Source organism: Armigeres subalbatus, chromosome 1 (assembly GCF_024139115.2).
Source record: "Armigeres subalbatus isolate Guangzhou_Male chromosome 1, GZ_Asu_2, whole genome shotgun sequence".
NCBI classification, from domain to species: domain Eukaryota; kingdom Metazoa; phylum Arthropoda; class Insecta; order Diptera; family Culicidae; genus Armigeres; species Armigeres subalbatus.
Window position 1 is genome coordinate 85,804,911 of NC_085139.1, and position 17,557 is coordinate 85,822,467.

At 40.0% G+C, this 17,557-nt stretch overlaps 1 protein-coding gene across 1 annotated transcript; it reads left to right on the forward strand.

The window, feature by feature from the left end:
- Positions 1-5,171: 5,171 nt before the first annotated feature.
- On the forward strand, positions 5,172-15,890 carry LOC134227778 (ADP,ATP carrier protein 2). The gene is made up of 4 exons (XM_062709461.1): positions 5,172-5,330; positions 14,459-14,903; positions 14,968-15,202; positions 15,272-15,890. Exons 2-4 carry the CDS (start codon positions 14,479-14,481, stop codon positions 15,512-15,514), a joined length of 903 nt encoding a protein of 300 aa, XP_062565445.1. The 5' UTR covers positions 5,172-5,330; positions 14,459-14,478; the 3' UTR covers positions 15,515-15,890.
- The last annotated feature ends 1,667 nt before the right edge of the window (positions 15,891-17,557 follow it).

Sequence of the window (17,557 nt, forward strand, 5' to 3'; positions counted from 1 at the left end):
GAACACGATGAGGAGTAAAAGTTCATGCAGACGATTTGAAAATCACGTTACGTCAAAAAGCTACCTGCTTCAAATTCTACTCTTTCGCAATCGATGGTAATACTGATGTTAAAAGCATGGTGCTGGTAGTTGTCTTCATAAGGGAAGTAGATGATCATCTTTAAATCACTAAGGAATTGGCATCTTTGATTACAATGAGTGGAACGACCGGAAAAGGCCTGAATGGAACTGTTGAGACCTGTATGAATGAGCTTGGACACTCCTTTGAAAACTTAAGTAGCCTTATCTACAATGTCTTTGGTTGCCCAGGAACTTGTTGAAATCCATTTGTTCATGACTTTTCAAAAAAGCTTTATTATGTGTTTTCTGTAATATTTTTATAAAGGGTGAACGGAATCAAATTGCATCACTTAGAACTACACGCCAAAAATATTTCTATTAACAGGTTGTCATGAAATTCAGGGACTCTAATACAATATGTATTAGAGTCCCTGAATTTCATGACAACCTGTTAATAGAAATGATGCAATTTGATTCAACAATGGATTTCAACAAGTTCCTGGGCCCTCCTTAGCCGTGCGGTAAGACGCGCGGCTACAAAGAAAAAACATGCTGAGGGTGGCTGGGTTCGATTCCCGGTGCCGGTCTAGGCAATTTTCGGATTGGAAATTGTCGCGACTTCCCTGGGCATAAAAGTATCATCGTGTTAGCCTCATGATATACGAATGCAAAAATGGTAACCAGGCTTAGAAACCTCGCAGTTAATAACTGTGGAAGTGCTTAATGAACACTAAGCTGCGAGGCGGCTCTTTCCCAGTGTGGGGATGTAATACCAAGAAGAAGAAGAATACAAGATGTAAGCTTGGTAGATGCATATTCACTTTAATTCCTTAATACATCTAAATGCTAGTACTTTTTCTCATATTAACTCATAAGATTTAGTAATAGTCCTAAACCAATATTTTTTGCTTTAAATCTTTCCCAATCAACAAACAGTCGCAGTCGATTAGGTCGATACAAATAATTAATTAACAAACTTTATTGACCTAATCTTATCTACTACACTACCGGCCTTCAAAAGGTCAAGGAAATAACAAAAACTAAATAATAAAATGAAAAAAATCAAAAAAACTCCTCGAATTTGTTAAAAAATGTTTTGAACAAGTCCCGCTAACAAAGAAACATTTTTTTTAATCCTAAACATTTTTTTTTGTTGACCTCTCAAAATACTATTTTTGGGCAAAAAATCCGATTTGTATCTTCCTTATTTGACTTAATTAAGGTCAACTTTCTTTGCAAAAGAACCCATATTTTTTACGCCTTTAACTAGGGGGAATGACGGCTTTGGCAGGTTTTGTTCTATTATTGACAGGGAGTTTTTTTATGACTGACTAGGCTCAAATTTGGCCTAAACATTCTTTGCATATCAAAGAATATTGTGGCCAAATTTCATAACATTCGGTCGACAAAAACCCCCTGCCAATAATAGAACAAAACCTGCCAAAGCCGTCTTTCCCCTATTACAAAAATCGAAAACAAAGAAATTAAAAAAAGTGCTGCAGTGTGAGCCGGTCTGAACAGTAAGATTCTTGCTCTCCCACAGACTCACACAGTATGAGCCGGCCTGAACAATGAGATTCTTGCTCTCCCACAGACCCACACAGACCAATACTTTTTTATACAAAAGTTGATGACATATATAAAACATGATGTCAAGAGTATGTTAGGACTTAGGAGAATTGACCTTTCCCGTCAAACATTGTATCTTGTTTTATTGTCTCAGTTCGATTTTTGTTTTAAATTTTAAAAATACTTAGAGGCATTGGTTCTTCGGGAAAGTTGACCTTAAATAAGCCAAAGAATCGATCGAGCAAATAAAAAATTTTGACGGGAAAGGTCAATTGGAGAAACGCTCTCATCAGAGGAAAAGTCGAATAAGCCATTTTATAGAAAGCTCAAATGACAGGAGACCAAATACTAATATTTACATTTTACAAGGAACATTTGCGAAAATGAAATGAAATGATGATGATGATGACGAAATGATGATGGTTTACATGCAAATTTACCAAAACAAAGACCGAGCCGTCCGCTCAAAATTTCGATCAGCTGTTCGAATCTGTCTCATAAAATGGCTTATACACAGAAATTTAACACGGTAAGGTATAGCCCAGGGAATTGGGAAGGGTCGTTTGGCCGAAACCCATTCGGCCGAAAGCCATTTGGCCGAATATACCATCTGGCCGAACAGACCAGATTAGGCCGAAAGTTATTTGGCCGAAAGGGTCATTTGGCCAAAGGGTCATTTAGCCGAAAGGGTCGTTTGGCCGAAAGGTTCCTTTGGCCGAAAGAGTCATTTGGCCGAAAGGGTCATTTAGCCTAAAGGGTCATTTGGGCGAAAGAGTCGTTTGGCCGAAAGGGTCGTTTGGCTAAAAGCATCGTTTGGCCAAAAAGGTCTTTTGGCCAAAAGGACCATTGGGCGGAAAGGGTCACTTGGCCGAAATGGTCATTTGGCTGAATAGGACATTTGGCCGAATAGGTCATTTGAAAAGTGAGAAATTAGGAGTAAGAAGACGTCTCAATTCTTATTCCTCATTTCTCACTCCTCACTATAAAAAATGAGGAGCGAGAAGTGAGTAGTGAGACGTCTCACTACTCACTTCGCGCTTCTCACTTTTTACAGCGAGAAGTGATAAATGAGAAGTGAGACGTCTCATTTCTCACTTCTGACTGTGAAAAGTGAGTAATACGAAATGAGTGGTGAGACGTCTCACTACCTACTTCGCACTACTCACTATTCACAGTGAGAAGTGACAAGTGAGACGTCTCTCTTCTCATTCCTAATTTTTCACTCTTTAAATGACCTATTCGGCCAAATGACCTATTCCCGTTCGGCCTAATGACCCTTCCGGCCTAATGACCCTTTCGGCCAAATTACTCTTTCGGTCAAACAACCTTTTCGGTCAAATGACCCTTTCGGCCAAACGACCCTTTCGGCCAAATGACTCTTTCGGTCAAACGACCATTTCGGCCAAATAACCCTTTCAGCCTAATGACCCTTTCGGTCTAATGACGCTTTTGGCCTAATGACACTTTCGGCCAAATGGCCCTTTCGGTCAAATGACCCCTCCGGTCAAACGACCCTTTCGGCCAAATTGGTTTATTCGGCCTAGTGGCATTCGGCCAAATGGCTTTCGGCCGGATGGGCTTCAGCCAAACGACCCTTCCCCTACCCACCAGTGCAGTGACACCTTAAAAGCTCACGAACATTGCGACCGGTAGCGGGGAGTTTCCATTGCTGGCACTGGCCAAGTTACGCTGGGGCTGATGCACATCATGACCAATCAATTTAATATTTCCCAAGTAATTTAAGTAGGATACGCCAAAATTGTTCTAATAAAAACTGATTTTCCCCAAATTTTCGCCAGGATAGATCCACTGTAGGAGACTTTCTGCGATCAAGATGGGTTTACGGACATGCGAGATTGGATTAGGGGAATCTACTGCAGCCGGGAGTTAGTAGTTAGTAGTGAACGATGGCGACAGACGAATTACTGGCACCTCGACCTTGACACTAGACCGGTCTCCCATCTAAGTGAAAAAATGCTTCGGATGTGCATTGATCTGTGCCGATTTAGTCAAGTCGTGTCGTGTAATGCGATTCTCCCTTTATGTCAAAACTCATACATTTAATTTTAACTACAAATAATATATAGCGTTTTAAATTAAGTGAATTTATACATACTACATGATATGGCGGCTTCCGTAGCCTAAAATTTAAAAATCTTATATAATTCTCTTATTCATTAAATTAGTGTTAGCGCTCCTAGTCTATAACTGTACAAATTTATCTAGAAGTCGACAGTGAGCTAGTATACAATAAACAATAATATAATAATTGACTTACAAAATAAATCTTTCAATCAATGTTTAATGTTTTGGTCGAACGTTTGCTCACCCTTTTCTAATGTGCAACGCTGTGCATATATAAACCTATTATTGCACTAAATAGATACATCGATTCACATGCTACTACATGTAGCTACTACTCAAGTAGGTATGCGGCTAGTAAGGCAAATAGCGCGTGTCAAGTTCTATATGGGTATACTTGAATGGCCGCGGTCACTTAAAAATAGTGCAAAAACGAGTTTTCCAGGTTAATGTCAGCAGCGTGCGCACTCGAATGCCTTGCCGTTACCCGAGTAAGAATTGAATTTCCGAACGCTAAAACATCACATTTTAATGTTGAGCATATGTAACTTGAGGTATACAAAAAGTAACTCAATGCCAGCCTTATGTCATGTGAAATGACAAATATTTCCTACAATAAGCAGCAACTTGACAAACCAATGGCAAATTTGCATATATTTTTGCATGAGTATAACGCAACAATTGTGATTATTAATATTTTTGACTAACTTTTAGTGAATAGCTCTTTGGTGTTCTTATATATGATTAAAACCGTTCTGTGAGCAAAGCATAATTTACATATCGGTACATTCCCTTCATTTTGGATTAAAACGAAATTGCTTTAACTAGAGATTTTATGCATTTTGTTAAATTTCGTATAATCCTACCCCCTTACGGTGGCATATGATTTCTACATCAACCTATTTGAAAATTTTCTCTGCAATATAAATAATTCAATTCTACTCGGGTAGATCACTAACGGAACTATTAGTAGAATATTTTAATCAAGTGTTAGTTACCGTGGTTTCATTGAATCAACAATTATTGGAAGTAAAATATGTAAAACCTATCAACCACCCTCAACTGGTTCAGCGGATGCTATCGCGGTACCGCATTCTCGCCACTTTCGCTCCAACTGAATGATAGTGAAATTCAAGAATCGACGCCGATCTTCGTAAGGTCAAGGATGATGCACTCCAAAACAAACCAAACGGTTCATTTACGTCATTATGCCGATTGCACTGGTCCCATATGATTGCGATCGAATGCGACTTGTGATGGTAGCTGGCTGACACTCACGAGATGCACGATCGTGCATCGTTGCCCTATAGTGTGCAGTGTCACGATCACGATACCGCTTGGTCGTACTTCTCTCACGGCTTCGGCGCAGTTTCAAATGCATCTTTCGAACCTCCGTAACGAGGTGAAGGTCGTGAGCGAATTGCATCCGCCGTCTCGTGATTAAAAGGAAGAAAATAAAGGCTACCCCGTCTGATCGATCCGCAATTGACGGTTAGTTCCTTTCCCGCGGTCTTCTAAGCAAGACTCAGCATCCGAACTAGTGAGCAGCAGCAGGAAGCGGATCCCCATTCGCAACTTCCAACTTGCGAATTATTGCATTCTTTCGACCCTAATACTAGGTAAGCATGAGGAATGAGGATAGTGTGGAAAAATGGGCGGTGTTGTGTTTTAGTGAAGTGGAAGAAAAGTACTGCAGTGCGAAAATCCAAACGGTCAGTCGATGATCGTTATTGCGTAACAAATAAGAACCACAAGGAGTGGCGATGATCACAATAGCAATACTGAAAAGTTTGAAGTAAATTCAAGTGAAAACGGCTATTTCCAGATAAATAAGATAAAACAGGAAATAATTTGCAAGGTGATTGCATAATTAATCACCATTCTGGTATAAAGTGAGTTAAGTGACTGCTGCAAATAATAATGTCAGTTCATCACAAGGCATAAGCCATTATACAATCTGAACATTGCATAACAAGTGCAGGCGCAAAACAGTCGTTGCATAACAGCGAAGGAACAGTAGGACATCCTGATGAAAAAACATCGTAGAAACATTCACTGAAAATCCGATACTCCATTGTTTGCGGACTAAGCTTTCTCTAGATCAGCAGTTCTCAACTTGAAGTAAATTCACCCCTACGGGTACCATTCCTCATTCCAGAGAACCTGAGATGACATTATGTAATGGACATATGGTGTACTAAAACTCCTCTGGTGACTTTTGAATATTTACTATTTCTGTCAGATATACGGTTACAGTTATTGGGTTCATAACATGCAGCTAGGGGTCTTCAATGGAGCCTACGTAGATGGTACTTCTATCATTTGTTTGCATCTTGAAGCTGGACCTTAAAGTTCAGTTTATGTTAAACTTGTGTTGTATGGTACATATTCTTTCATGCTAACACCTATAAGTGACTATCATAGTTTTAAAAACATAAACAGACATCATATTAAGCCGGGGTGGAGCAACTTAGCCCTCCCTAGAAAAAAATAGCCACCCCTCCTTGGGATTTGAAAAGTTAGTTAGCAGTCAATATTATGCTGTATAATGAATTATTACTGAAAAAGTTTGAAGACAAAAGAGTTATCTCCCATATTTACCCTATCACAATGAAATGAGTGGAAGAAAAATGAGCTTATTTCTCATTTCTGAGAAAGATTCCCATCAGCATCTAAGAAGGATTCTTATCAGAATCCGAGATGAATTCCCATCAGAATCCGAGATGAATTCCCATCAGAATCCAAGAAGATTTCTCATTGAAATATATAAAGAATTCCTTTCAGAATTGTCGAAGGATTTCAACCGGAATCCAGAATACTTCACACTGGATTCTTTTTAGCATCGTTGAGGGATACCTTTAGGAAACTGTGGGGGATATCCATGGATGATTTTCATAAGACTGATTTATTTCGGAATTCTTTGACGATTTGTTTTGGATTCCTTCGACAATTTGCTTCGGAATTCATTGAAGATTTCATTCGCAGTCTCTCGATGTTTGGACTGGGAATGCCCCAATGATTTGCTTCGGAATCATTCAACTATTTACTTCGAAATCCTTCGATGATTTGCTTCAGTATCTCTCGAAGATTTGTTCGGAATCCCTCAACGATATGCTTCAACATCCCTGGAGGATTCCCTTCGCTAGAGGACTCTTTTCGGAATCCCTGGAGGATTAATTCAGAGTCCTTCGACGATTTGTTTCGGGATCCTTAGACAGATTGCTTCGGAATCCTTCGACGATTTGCTTCTACATCCCTGGAACATTGCCTATGAGGATTTCCGACGGAATCTCTGAATTATTCCTGTCGGAGCTCCTGGAATATTCCCGTTGGAATTTCTGAAATATTTCAGTCGGAATCCCTGAAGGATTTCCGTCGACATCCCGGAGAATTTGGAATCCCTGGAACATTCCCGTTGGAATCCCTGGAGGTATGTTGAATGTTTTTTTTTTTTCATTAGAGATAGATAGAATATTTATGAAATATGCAAAAATGTCACCTGGCTACCAGTGGGAACCTGACGGCGATCCATCACCTATTGACATTTGATTGTGCGGGACAAAGCCGAACGCAACTACCCTTAGACACAATAACCATACGCAATTAATTTAAGTCGTTGTAGCAATCATCAGCCAAACACTTCGATACTGTGGGCTACAACAGAAAGCACGTGCTTGAGAAAAGAGAATCATGATTAGTGTGATTGATCCGCAATTGCCTTAAGTGGCAACCGTAGCGACCGTTTAATAAATTACCCCTAAGCTAACTCAATAAGGTGGTAAAATGTTCAAAAAAATTTCAGAAGAACCTCAAAATAGAGAAAACATATTAAGCTTCATCCTTCCATAATACTTTATGGGTTATTGAAAATACTAAAAGGTCACCATTTTTCTCATTGCAAGATCAAAAAAGTCTTAATGTGAACAGATGTGAACCAAGATTATGATCATCTGGATTGGTTTCAAACCAGCATTCGAAGGAATTGCAATTTCAAAAGGAAGTGCACCTTCCGAAGAACATGAAAAAAGCCGCCAAAGTATCAACCGTATCCTATGTACTTTTCTTCCTTAGTTCGAGGGCATCTCGAAGACTTTCTATGTCGCCAGCCACCGATCAGCCTCAAAGTCTTCCGGCATTCTGGTCGACAGCGCTGTGACAAGCGCGGTGTCATCATAGAAATAGACAAAGCCCGTTAATTTCAATGAAAAACAAAGAAAAAGGGGCCTGGGACATCCTGGCTGCAATCTGGCGATGGACTGAACAATAGGATGTCAGTAGCCTAGCTCTAAATTACTTTTAAGCAGCTGACCGATGTCAGAGTCCAAGTCCGGGCTGAACCTCAGACGTGCTACGCTTTGCAGTTCGAAATTGGTTCCAATAATTATTTCAACGCTGTGAAGGCAAGGGAACAGTTTCTTCGAAGGCTCACGCTGCTCCCAGTCCGGAAAAGGGGAAAGCAATGATCCCCTAAATCTCGAGCAGTCGTCAGGTCGGAAGTCACCAAAACAAATCTAGAAAATTTCCGCGATGCCGCCTTTTTTTTGCTAATTATTTAATTTATGCATTGATCACTTAGACTAGGTGTTCCGTGTTTTCTTAACACTATCATCCTTATTTGCTATGTTACATTTTTAGTTATTATGAATACATTTCAATTGCCTCTGGCAGTTAGGATATTTCCTCTGGTTGAATTGAACCATGTAGGAATTACAATGTTTTCAACTTAAACTAAACTGAACCTAATTTATACTAATGGTGCAAGGAGTCAATCTTTACAATAGAAGATTGTAACGATTTCTGTCTAAAATTGAAAATTATTTTGTTGGACCTTTTGTTGCAATGTCTCAATACATATTAAAAATTTTATGAAGTTCATTGGTATTATACCACGGAGGCAACTCCAGAATCATTTTCAAACATTTATTTTGAATCCTCTGAAGTGCCTTCTTTCTGATATTGCAGCACCTAGACCATAATGGCACAACATACAACATGGCTGGTCTAAAAATTTGTTTGTAAATCAAAAGTTTGTTCTTAAGACAAAGTTTTGATTTTCTGTTTATAAGTGGATATAGACACTTAATATATTTATTACATTTGGCTTGAATGCCCTCAATGTGACTTTTAAAAGTTAATTTTTGATCTAGCAGAAGTCCTAAATATGGAACCCCATTCATAGTGATTGGAACCCCATTCATAGTGACAATATGTCTGCTATGTAGAAGGTTTCAAATAAGAAGCTCTCGGCTTATGTGGGGAAATTATAAGCTGAGTTTTGGAAGTATTCGGGGAAATTTTCCATTTTTGCAAGTCAGTGTAGAAAATATCCAAACTTTTTTGCAATCTACTACAAATGACACGAAGGCTTCGTCCTTTGGCTGAGAGACCTGTGTCATCTGCAAACAAAGATTTTTGACACCCTGGTGGTAAATCAGGTAAGTCAGAAGTAAAAATGTTATACAATATGGGCCCCAGTATGCTGCCTTGGGGGACACCAGCCCTTACAGGTAATCTATCAGATTTAGAATTCTGATAGTTTACCTGCAGTGAGCGATCTGATAAATAATTTTGGATCATTTTAATGATGTAAAGAGGAAAATTAAAATTCATCAATTTTACAATCAAACCTTCATGCCAAACACTGTCAAATGCTTTCTATATATCAAGAAGAGCAACTCCAGTCAAATATCCTTCAGATTTGTTGAGCCGAATTAAATTCGTTACTCTTAATAACTGATGGGTGGTTGAATGCCCATGGCGAAAACCAAATTGCTCATCAGCAAAAATAGAATTGTCATTAATATGAACCATCATTCTATTTAAAATAATCTTTTCAAACAGTTTGCTTATTGAAGAAAGCAAACTGATTGGGCTATATCTAGAAGCCTCAGCTGGATTTTTGTCACTGGCGTTTTACCATTTATCTGGGAAGTATGCTAATTGAAACATTTGTTAAATAAATTAACCAAAAAGGATAAAGAGCTCTCAGGAAGGTTTTTAATAAGTATGTAGAAAATACCATCATCACCCGAGGATTTTATATTTTCAAATTTTATAGTAATAGATCTCATCCAAATTAGTTCCCAACGAAGGGTCAGAAACATTCTCTTGATTGAGAATGTCTTCGAAGCTCCGTATAACCTGATCCTCAATTGGACTAGTGAGACCTAGACTAAAATTATGGGCACTCTCGAACTGCTGAGCAAGTTTTTGAGCCTTTTCGCCATTTGTTAATAAAATGTCACTTCCCTCTTCAAGCGCTGGAATTGGCTTTCGAACTGGGATCCAACTTCGACACATTATTCTCAAAGTTGGAATTTTTTGTTTTATATAAATCCCAATCAGCTCTATGATAATTAAAAGTAGAGCTGATTGCATTGTTAATGGCTTTCTGTGAGATTTCAAACGTCACAGGAAGGTGATCAAAGTCAAAGTCAGCATGAGTTACGGAGTTACCAATTGGCCACACAGCTGACTTGCATCAGTTAAAACCAAATCAATTGTAGAAGGATTTCGACTGGAAGAAAAACAAGTTGGTCCATTGCAGTGGCGTAGCCAGAAAATTGGTCTGGGGGGGGTTTTCTGAACATTTTTTCTTTCGAAAAAAAATTTTTCTTCCAAAAATTTTGTCTTTGGGGGGGGTTTTGTACCCAAAACCACCCCCGTGGCTACGCCACTGGTCCATTGGGATATTGAATAGTATAATATCCTGCAGAACAATCTTCAAATAAAATTTTACCATTGGAATTGCTTTGAGCATTGTTCCCTAAACGGTGTTTGGCATTGAAGTCACCAATTATGAAAATTTTGGATTCGTTGCGAGTTAGAATTTGAAGAACAGCTCTCAACAAATTCCTTTGCTGGCAATTGCACTGGAAAGGCAAGGTGGCAGCAATAAAAGAAAATTGTCCAAAATTTGTTTCAACAGAAACTCCCAAGGTTTCGAAAACTTTGGTTTCAAACGAAGAATATAATTGGACCGTTTGTTTGAGAAACTGAATATGTGACATTTTTGGCCAAAATGAGTTTTTCATATATTTTGAATCCTCGTCCAAAAATACGTATTCTGGAAAAAAATACAAAAAAAAAATTTCTTCGTAAATGTATGAAGAATTTTTCGTTTGTTTGAGAAACTACATATGTACACGCACTTTGAGGAGCAATTATGAAGTACGGCTTGCAGTTTTCAAACTGGAAGTGCCTCAGGGTGTTGAGTTTTGCCAAAAACTATTAATCTGTATCGAAGAAATCAAAAGATTCGGTGCCAATTTGTTCAAAAACAGTTTTTTGTTGTTTTCTCGGAATTGTGAAAAATGGATATGGGCTCATTCACAAATTACATAACGCTTCAAGGGGTGGGTGGGTACACAATATTGCGTTACAAATTGTTAGGCTTTGTGTAGGGGGTGAGTGGGTTTGTTCATTTCTGTTACGAGTAACATTTATGATAGTAAAATAATTTTGAAAAAAACTAAATTACTAATTAATTTCAAATTTGACAGTATTATTATGTACTATGTAGAAAGTTAAGGTAGAGTTCACTAAAATATCAATTTATCATTTTTTGTGAAATTTTAATAAGACGTACGTTATGCGCATAACGTTATGCGTCACAGTTGTGGGTGGGTGGGTATAAAGAAAATGTTACAAGCAACTCACAGAGGGGTGGGTGGGGGTTCAAATCTGTGTTTTTTGCGTTATGAAATTTGTGAATGAGCCCTATGGGTATACAGTTCCTCAAACAAACCTCGCTTAACTTTTGAAAAGGACCTATGTAACATTTTTTTCATGAATTAATTTGAATACTGCAATCAATTGCTTTCATGTTGTTCTGTTGATTGCGCTATTCAAATTAATTCATGAAAAAAATGTTACTTAGAACTTAGGTCCTTTTGAAAAGTTAAGCGAGAAATGATTCAATTTATGTTTGATACGTCTATAAATGACAATGGCGACCCCACCACAGGCGTTGTCAAGACGATCATTTCGGTAAATAGAATAATTTGGATAAAACAGATAAAACTTCAGAAGAAAGTTAGGTTCTGAAGTCCGGACTTCCGAATTCTAAGTTGGTGCTACGCCGACAATACCTGAGTCGTCAGAACGAACGTTATTTTCCATTGAAGAATGGGTACCGTCGTCGGGGGTTACAATGGGTGAGAATGGGTCACTGCTTCAACCACTTAGAATGTTTGTAGAATACATTGAATGTATCTGAGAACAAGAAGACTAAAATATAAGAGACCTTTTTGAACGACTTTGTTCTACGACCTCCAGCCCAGAGATGTGCTCTTTTATTTTTTACAATTTTAAAGAATCAAATAAAATTTATTCAGTGAGTGCAACTAAAAGATGGATATTTGAGCTTTCGAAATGTCACTTCGATCTGTCAAAAAATACACGCCGGAGCCACGCAGGTGCGTGCACAGTAAATACACCGGCGTGTAATACACGCCGGTGTATTTGTTGTGCGCGCGCCCACGTGTATTTGGCGTGCATCATTTTGTCAAAATGAAGTTACATTTCGAAAACTCAAATATCCATCTATTAGTTGCACTCACTGGCCCCGATGGCGGTATGAAAATCATTCATCGTCGATAAATTTTCAGAAATGAAATTTTGCCTGCCTGCAGCGATGTTAAAGTGAACTAAATAAAATTCTTGAGAAATTCCCCTCTGGGAAATACCAGAGCAAGATATCTTTTTCATCCTAATTACTTGGACTGGTGAAAATCCAAGTATGTAATTGAGAAATTTCAATTTTAATCTCATCCAGTGATTTATAAGCACGAAAGCACGATGCGGTCTGATGCCGCCGAACATTCGAATCGACATCGAAGGGCTGAATAAAAATGCCGGTCAGCGGCAAAGTTTTCTAAAATGCTGGTTTACTCTTTAAATCAATTCAGCTCTTGCAAGCGATTATTCAAAAGGTGGACTAAAATCGCTGAAGTGTCTGTCGTGCCTCTTAGTGGCCACCGTAACGATCCTTCCCAACTTTCTGAAGTTTACACTCTTCCAAGTCCTCGCCAGTTACTTAAATGCTGACGCTCACGCCATTCGCCAGTTTTTCAAAATGGCTGACGCACACACTTATATACCGCAACGAGCCTAAAATATCCGAACTTGTTTGGAAGGATGTTGGAGTCCAAGTCCAATACGAATATCAGCCATACATACTTCGTTGTGTAGTTTGAATTTGAGCCCAACAACTATTTCAGCGGTTTTGTTCTGTTTGAGCTAAGCTCAGTCTATCTATTCCTGATAGAATAAAATAGTCCCCATTTTGCAATCCTTAGCCTCTTACTCAGCAACTCCAATCCTTAACGGCCGGGGTACGAGCAACCTTATGGTAACCAACCCCGTTGGGAACTGTGATGTGTATGCTGGAAGGATGAGGGTGGTTGCTCCTGGAGGTGCAACCTGGACATCACCACTGCAAACAGAAGCATAAATCGACCACGTTCGGATTGATGAACGGCACATCTCCTACATTGTAGACATATCGTGGCGCTAGCATAGAACCTGACCACTATCTGGTAATGTGCGCTCAAAACTGTCCATCACGATGTTCAGTACCTTCGGCCGCCTTGGTACGACCTAGAGCGACTGAAGCAACCTGATGTCGCCACTGCATACACGCAACAGCTCGAGGCAGCTTTTCCGGAAGAAGGTGAGCACGATGGGACCCATTTTGATTACTCCTGTGGTGCAGTTAAGGCAACGTTCGACAAAGAGTTCACACAGATTCTGGAGGAGAGGACGCATGGCGGGCGGTCGCGCTGCAGCAAGGGACCCGGCAGAACGCAGAATGCTATAGACGGAAACGCCGACAGCAGACCCGCCTCTTTCAGTTGAAGAAACATCGCATGGAGAAATCGAAATGCGAGGAGATGGAACAGCTGTGCCTTTCTCAAGAAACACGCATGTTCTATCTGAAGCTCAACGCTTCCCGCTTAGGCTTCGTGTCGGGAGATGAGATGTGAAGGGATAAGGATGGGAACATTTTGACTGACGAACGTGTGGCGATCGAAAGGTGGAAGCAGTACCTCGGGGAACACCTAAATGGCGCAGCAAGTACAGGTAGTGAAGGTCAAAGCAGCGTAAAAGGCCACTACGCCAGGTCAGCGGATGATGGAAACCAACCAGCATCTTGAAAGAGGTTTAGGATGACATTTTACAACACAGGTACAATAAAGCAGCTGGTAAGGATGGTGTTGGAGATGAGCTCATCAAGTTGGCCCCGGAAAAGCTGGCCAAGGCTGATAGACAGAATCTGGAAAATAGAACAGCTACCGGAGGAGTGGAAGGAAGGAGTTTTTCATATGCACCATCTACAAGAAAGGCGACAATGTGCTAGAATGTGCTCTTATGCTACGTTTAGGCAAGACGAGTGAATTGAGCAAGTCGCTTGAATCGAACGCAAATTGAAAGTGTAAACACCTTAATTCAATTCACTTGAACGAAAAGAAAGTTGAACATGTTCAACTTTTGGCAAGTCAATTGAATTCAACTGAGTTGTTCAACTCACTTGCCCTGTCAAAACGCAGCATTAGGAAGAGCAATAAAGCATATCAATAAATGCAAATAAATGTGAAATCGTGTAATTAATCTCATTAGAATGCTATTTTGATCTCCCTAATGTACTTTTCTCATGTTAAATGCGCGAATAAATGATATTTGTGAGATTTACCAAATAGTACAAAAACAAACATTTACCCTATTTTTTCCATATTTTTATTTGCAGCCAAAACCCCCCGCTAAGCCATGTCCGGATTAGCCGATCCCGTTGCCTTCCTGAAGGATTTTGCCGCCGGTGGTATCTCGGCGGCCATCTCCAAGACCGCTGTGGCCCCCATCGAGCGTGTCAAGCTGCTGCTTCAGGTTCAGCACATCTCCAAACAGATCGCCGAAGCCGACCGATACAAGGGCATGGTGGACTGCTTCGTACGAATTCCCAAGGAGCAGGGAATCGGCGCCTACTGGCGTGGTAACATGGCCAACGTCATCCGGTACTTCCCTACCCAGGCACTGAACTTCGCCTTCAAGGACAAGTACAAGCAGGTATTCCTGGGTGGCGTCGACAAGAACACCCAGTTTGTGAGATACTTCGTTGGTAACCTGGCCTCCGGCGGTATGGCTGGTGCCACCTCGCTGTGCTTTGTCTACCCCCTTGACTTCGCCCGTACCCGGTAGGTTTCATTATGCCACGTTCCAGCTAGTAATCTAATTTCAAAACCGTTATTTGACTTTTAGTTTGGCTGCTGATGTCGGCAAGGGTGCCGGTGAACGTGAATTCAAAGGTTTGGGTGATTGCTTGGGTAAGATCTTCAAGACTGACGGTATTGTTGGTCTGTACCGTGGTTTCGGTGTATCAGTGCAGGGTATCATCATCTACCGTGCTGCCTACTTTGGCTTCTACGACACTGCTCGTGGTATGCTGCCAAATCCTAAGACCACTCCGTGGTACGTCAGCTGGGCCATCGCTCAGGTTAGTATCAAGGACATCAAGCACCATCCGTTGTAGTTTGTACCGCTAACGAAACATGTTTCATTATAGGTCGTCACTACCGTTGCTGGTATCGTTTCCTATCCCTTCGACACCGTTCGTCGTCGTATGATGATGCAGTCCGGTCGTGCCAAGTCCGAGATCATCTACAAGAGCACATTACACTGTTGGGGTACGATTGCCAAACAGGAAGGTACTGGAGCATTCTTCAAGGGTGCCTTCTCGAACGTTCTTCGTGGCACTGGCGGTGCTTTCGTACTTGTGTTGTACGATGAAATCAAGAAGGTGCTGTAAACTTCTGCAAAAACCCTGCTTTTAATGCGTTTTCGTCCTTTCCACTATGAATTCCCCGTAATCCCTCATTGCTTCCTTTCCTTCCATAATCGAATCCCGTGGTAGTTCCTAGTCTCTTTCTCTCTTAAACTAGTGTATTATTATGTATATTGTCTCCTCTTAAGCGATTCGACTGTTGTGTTCACGAAGCAACCTGTCACAAATGTTGCGTATTTTGCGTGTAAATGTACAAACAGAAATCTAAGATCCAATGTGATGCAGCGAAAAAAAATGAAAAATTAACAGGAAAAAGTGCGATGTAAAGTGCTAAGTGCGGCGAAAATATGGAACCTAAAAATAAGATAAACCGAATAAAAAATAAACAACATCAACCCAATCTGTCTTTCAATTGTTACGTGTTTCACACTTCCTATGAACAATAGGTTGTAGGTATGGTCTGACCTAAAAATATACTGTTTTAGCCAATTCTGGAGTAAACAGCATCTTTGCTGTCTGGGATTATTGCAACATACCCTTCTGCATTGCATACTGGGTTTGTGGTTTATCCTTTTGCACACCGCCAAATATTACCCAAACTACGAAGTAGCACGAATACTCCAAGTGCTTTCCAGTCCAAATAGTTTCCTTATTTGATCCTCAATCGCCGCTCTAACTTCGTTATTCCACCAAGGAGTTGACTTTCTTCCTACTTTACCGGATGTTCTAGGTATGATCTCCGCTACTTCGATGATTTTCTTGGCTGAATTCTTCCGTCCTGTCTTTTGGAATACGTTCTAGGATTGCATCCTTGAGCTCGCTCCAGTTAGCGTATTCAAGTAACCACTTTTTTCGTTGGCGTTTTGGTGATGTTTTCAGACTAGCTTTTAACAGTACAGGATAATGATCGCTCGTCCTGGCGCCGTCGTCTACTTTCCATTGATATTTATCTGCAATTTCTTGCAATGCGATGGATAAATCCGGTGCCGATGTTGCTCCGGAGTCCGGACGAGGATCTTATCTGGTGTGTTCCCCTGTATTCAATATCACAAGTTTTTTGTTCGTTATAAATTCCTTCAAAATAGCTCCGTTTAGCACTCCCCCACATTGGACTGTGGCAGTTAAAAGATTAAAGTCTCCTGCTAACACAAATAGAGTGTGTAACTCATTCAGCAATTTCGCTAGTTCTTCTCTCAAGGTCTGAGATGGCGTATGACATGGAATGTATACACACTTAACCGACATTTTTTTTCTCGGCAAAATAAAGTGACGAACGTGATCGTTAAAGTTAATTTTAACTGATATCTCGTTAATAAATGTGACGTTTACACAAGTTACTGAAACTCGGCAGTCAAGTTTGCCATAGATATCGGTAATCCGGAATTTACCCGAATTTCGGCAAACTCAACTGTCAAAAGTATAAACTTCTATCGCGATCTATCACAGAAAACACGTGACCATCTTCTGTTCTCTTGGTAAGCATTTTATCTTCAGTTAATTTTTTGACGTAGAACTACGTCTGTCTTTTCTATATTGGGGTACACTTTAAAATTGCAAAAAATCGTAAAACGTCACGAAAATATGATAGACTTTGATCGTTAATATCTCAGCCATTTCTCGATGGATTTTCAATTTTCATGGACCATTCGATCAAGGAAGAGTCAACGCTTCATTCCCGATGTACACTGAAGTCGTTTTTTACGCGGTTGTTTTTTACACAAATCGCTTTTTATGCGATTTTTTTTCACTCGAATTTCGGGATTTCTGCGGTTCATTCAGACATACTTTGGAATTTACGCGGGGTTTAACTTTGTTTTAATTCACGTGGCCCATATCATCCGCATAGAAAAATACTCCAGTGTATTACAATATATACGTATGATAATATTAAGTATTGAAACTTGCTAACAGTTTAGGAATTGGTTTCGGTGAATCAGTCAATCTCATAAGTGCATTGCAAGCTTCTTCTTCCATAGCACTACATTCCAACTGGAAGTTGGCCTGCTTTTCAACTTAGTAATCTATTAGTATTTCTTTAGTTATTGATTAAAAGCTTGCCCTTTCCTT

Excerpts from the sequence above, each read along its gene's own strand:
- LOC134227778 (XM_062709461.1), top strand. The coding sequence starts at position 14,479 with ATGTCCGGATTAGCCGATCCCGTTGCCTTCCTGAAGGATTTTGCCGCC. Across the intron at positions 14,904-14,967 it reads CTTGACTTCGCCCGTACCCG|TTTGGCTGCTGATGTCGGCA; the intron begins GTAGGTTTCATT and ends TTTGACTTTTAG. Across the intron at positions 15,203-15,271 it reads TCAGCTGGGCCATCGCTCAG|GTCGTCACTACCGTTGCTGG; the intron begins GTTAGTATCAAG and ends GTTTCATTATAG.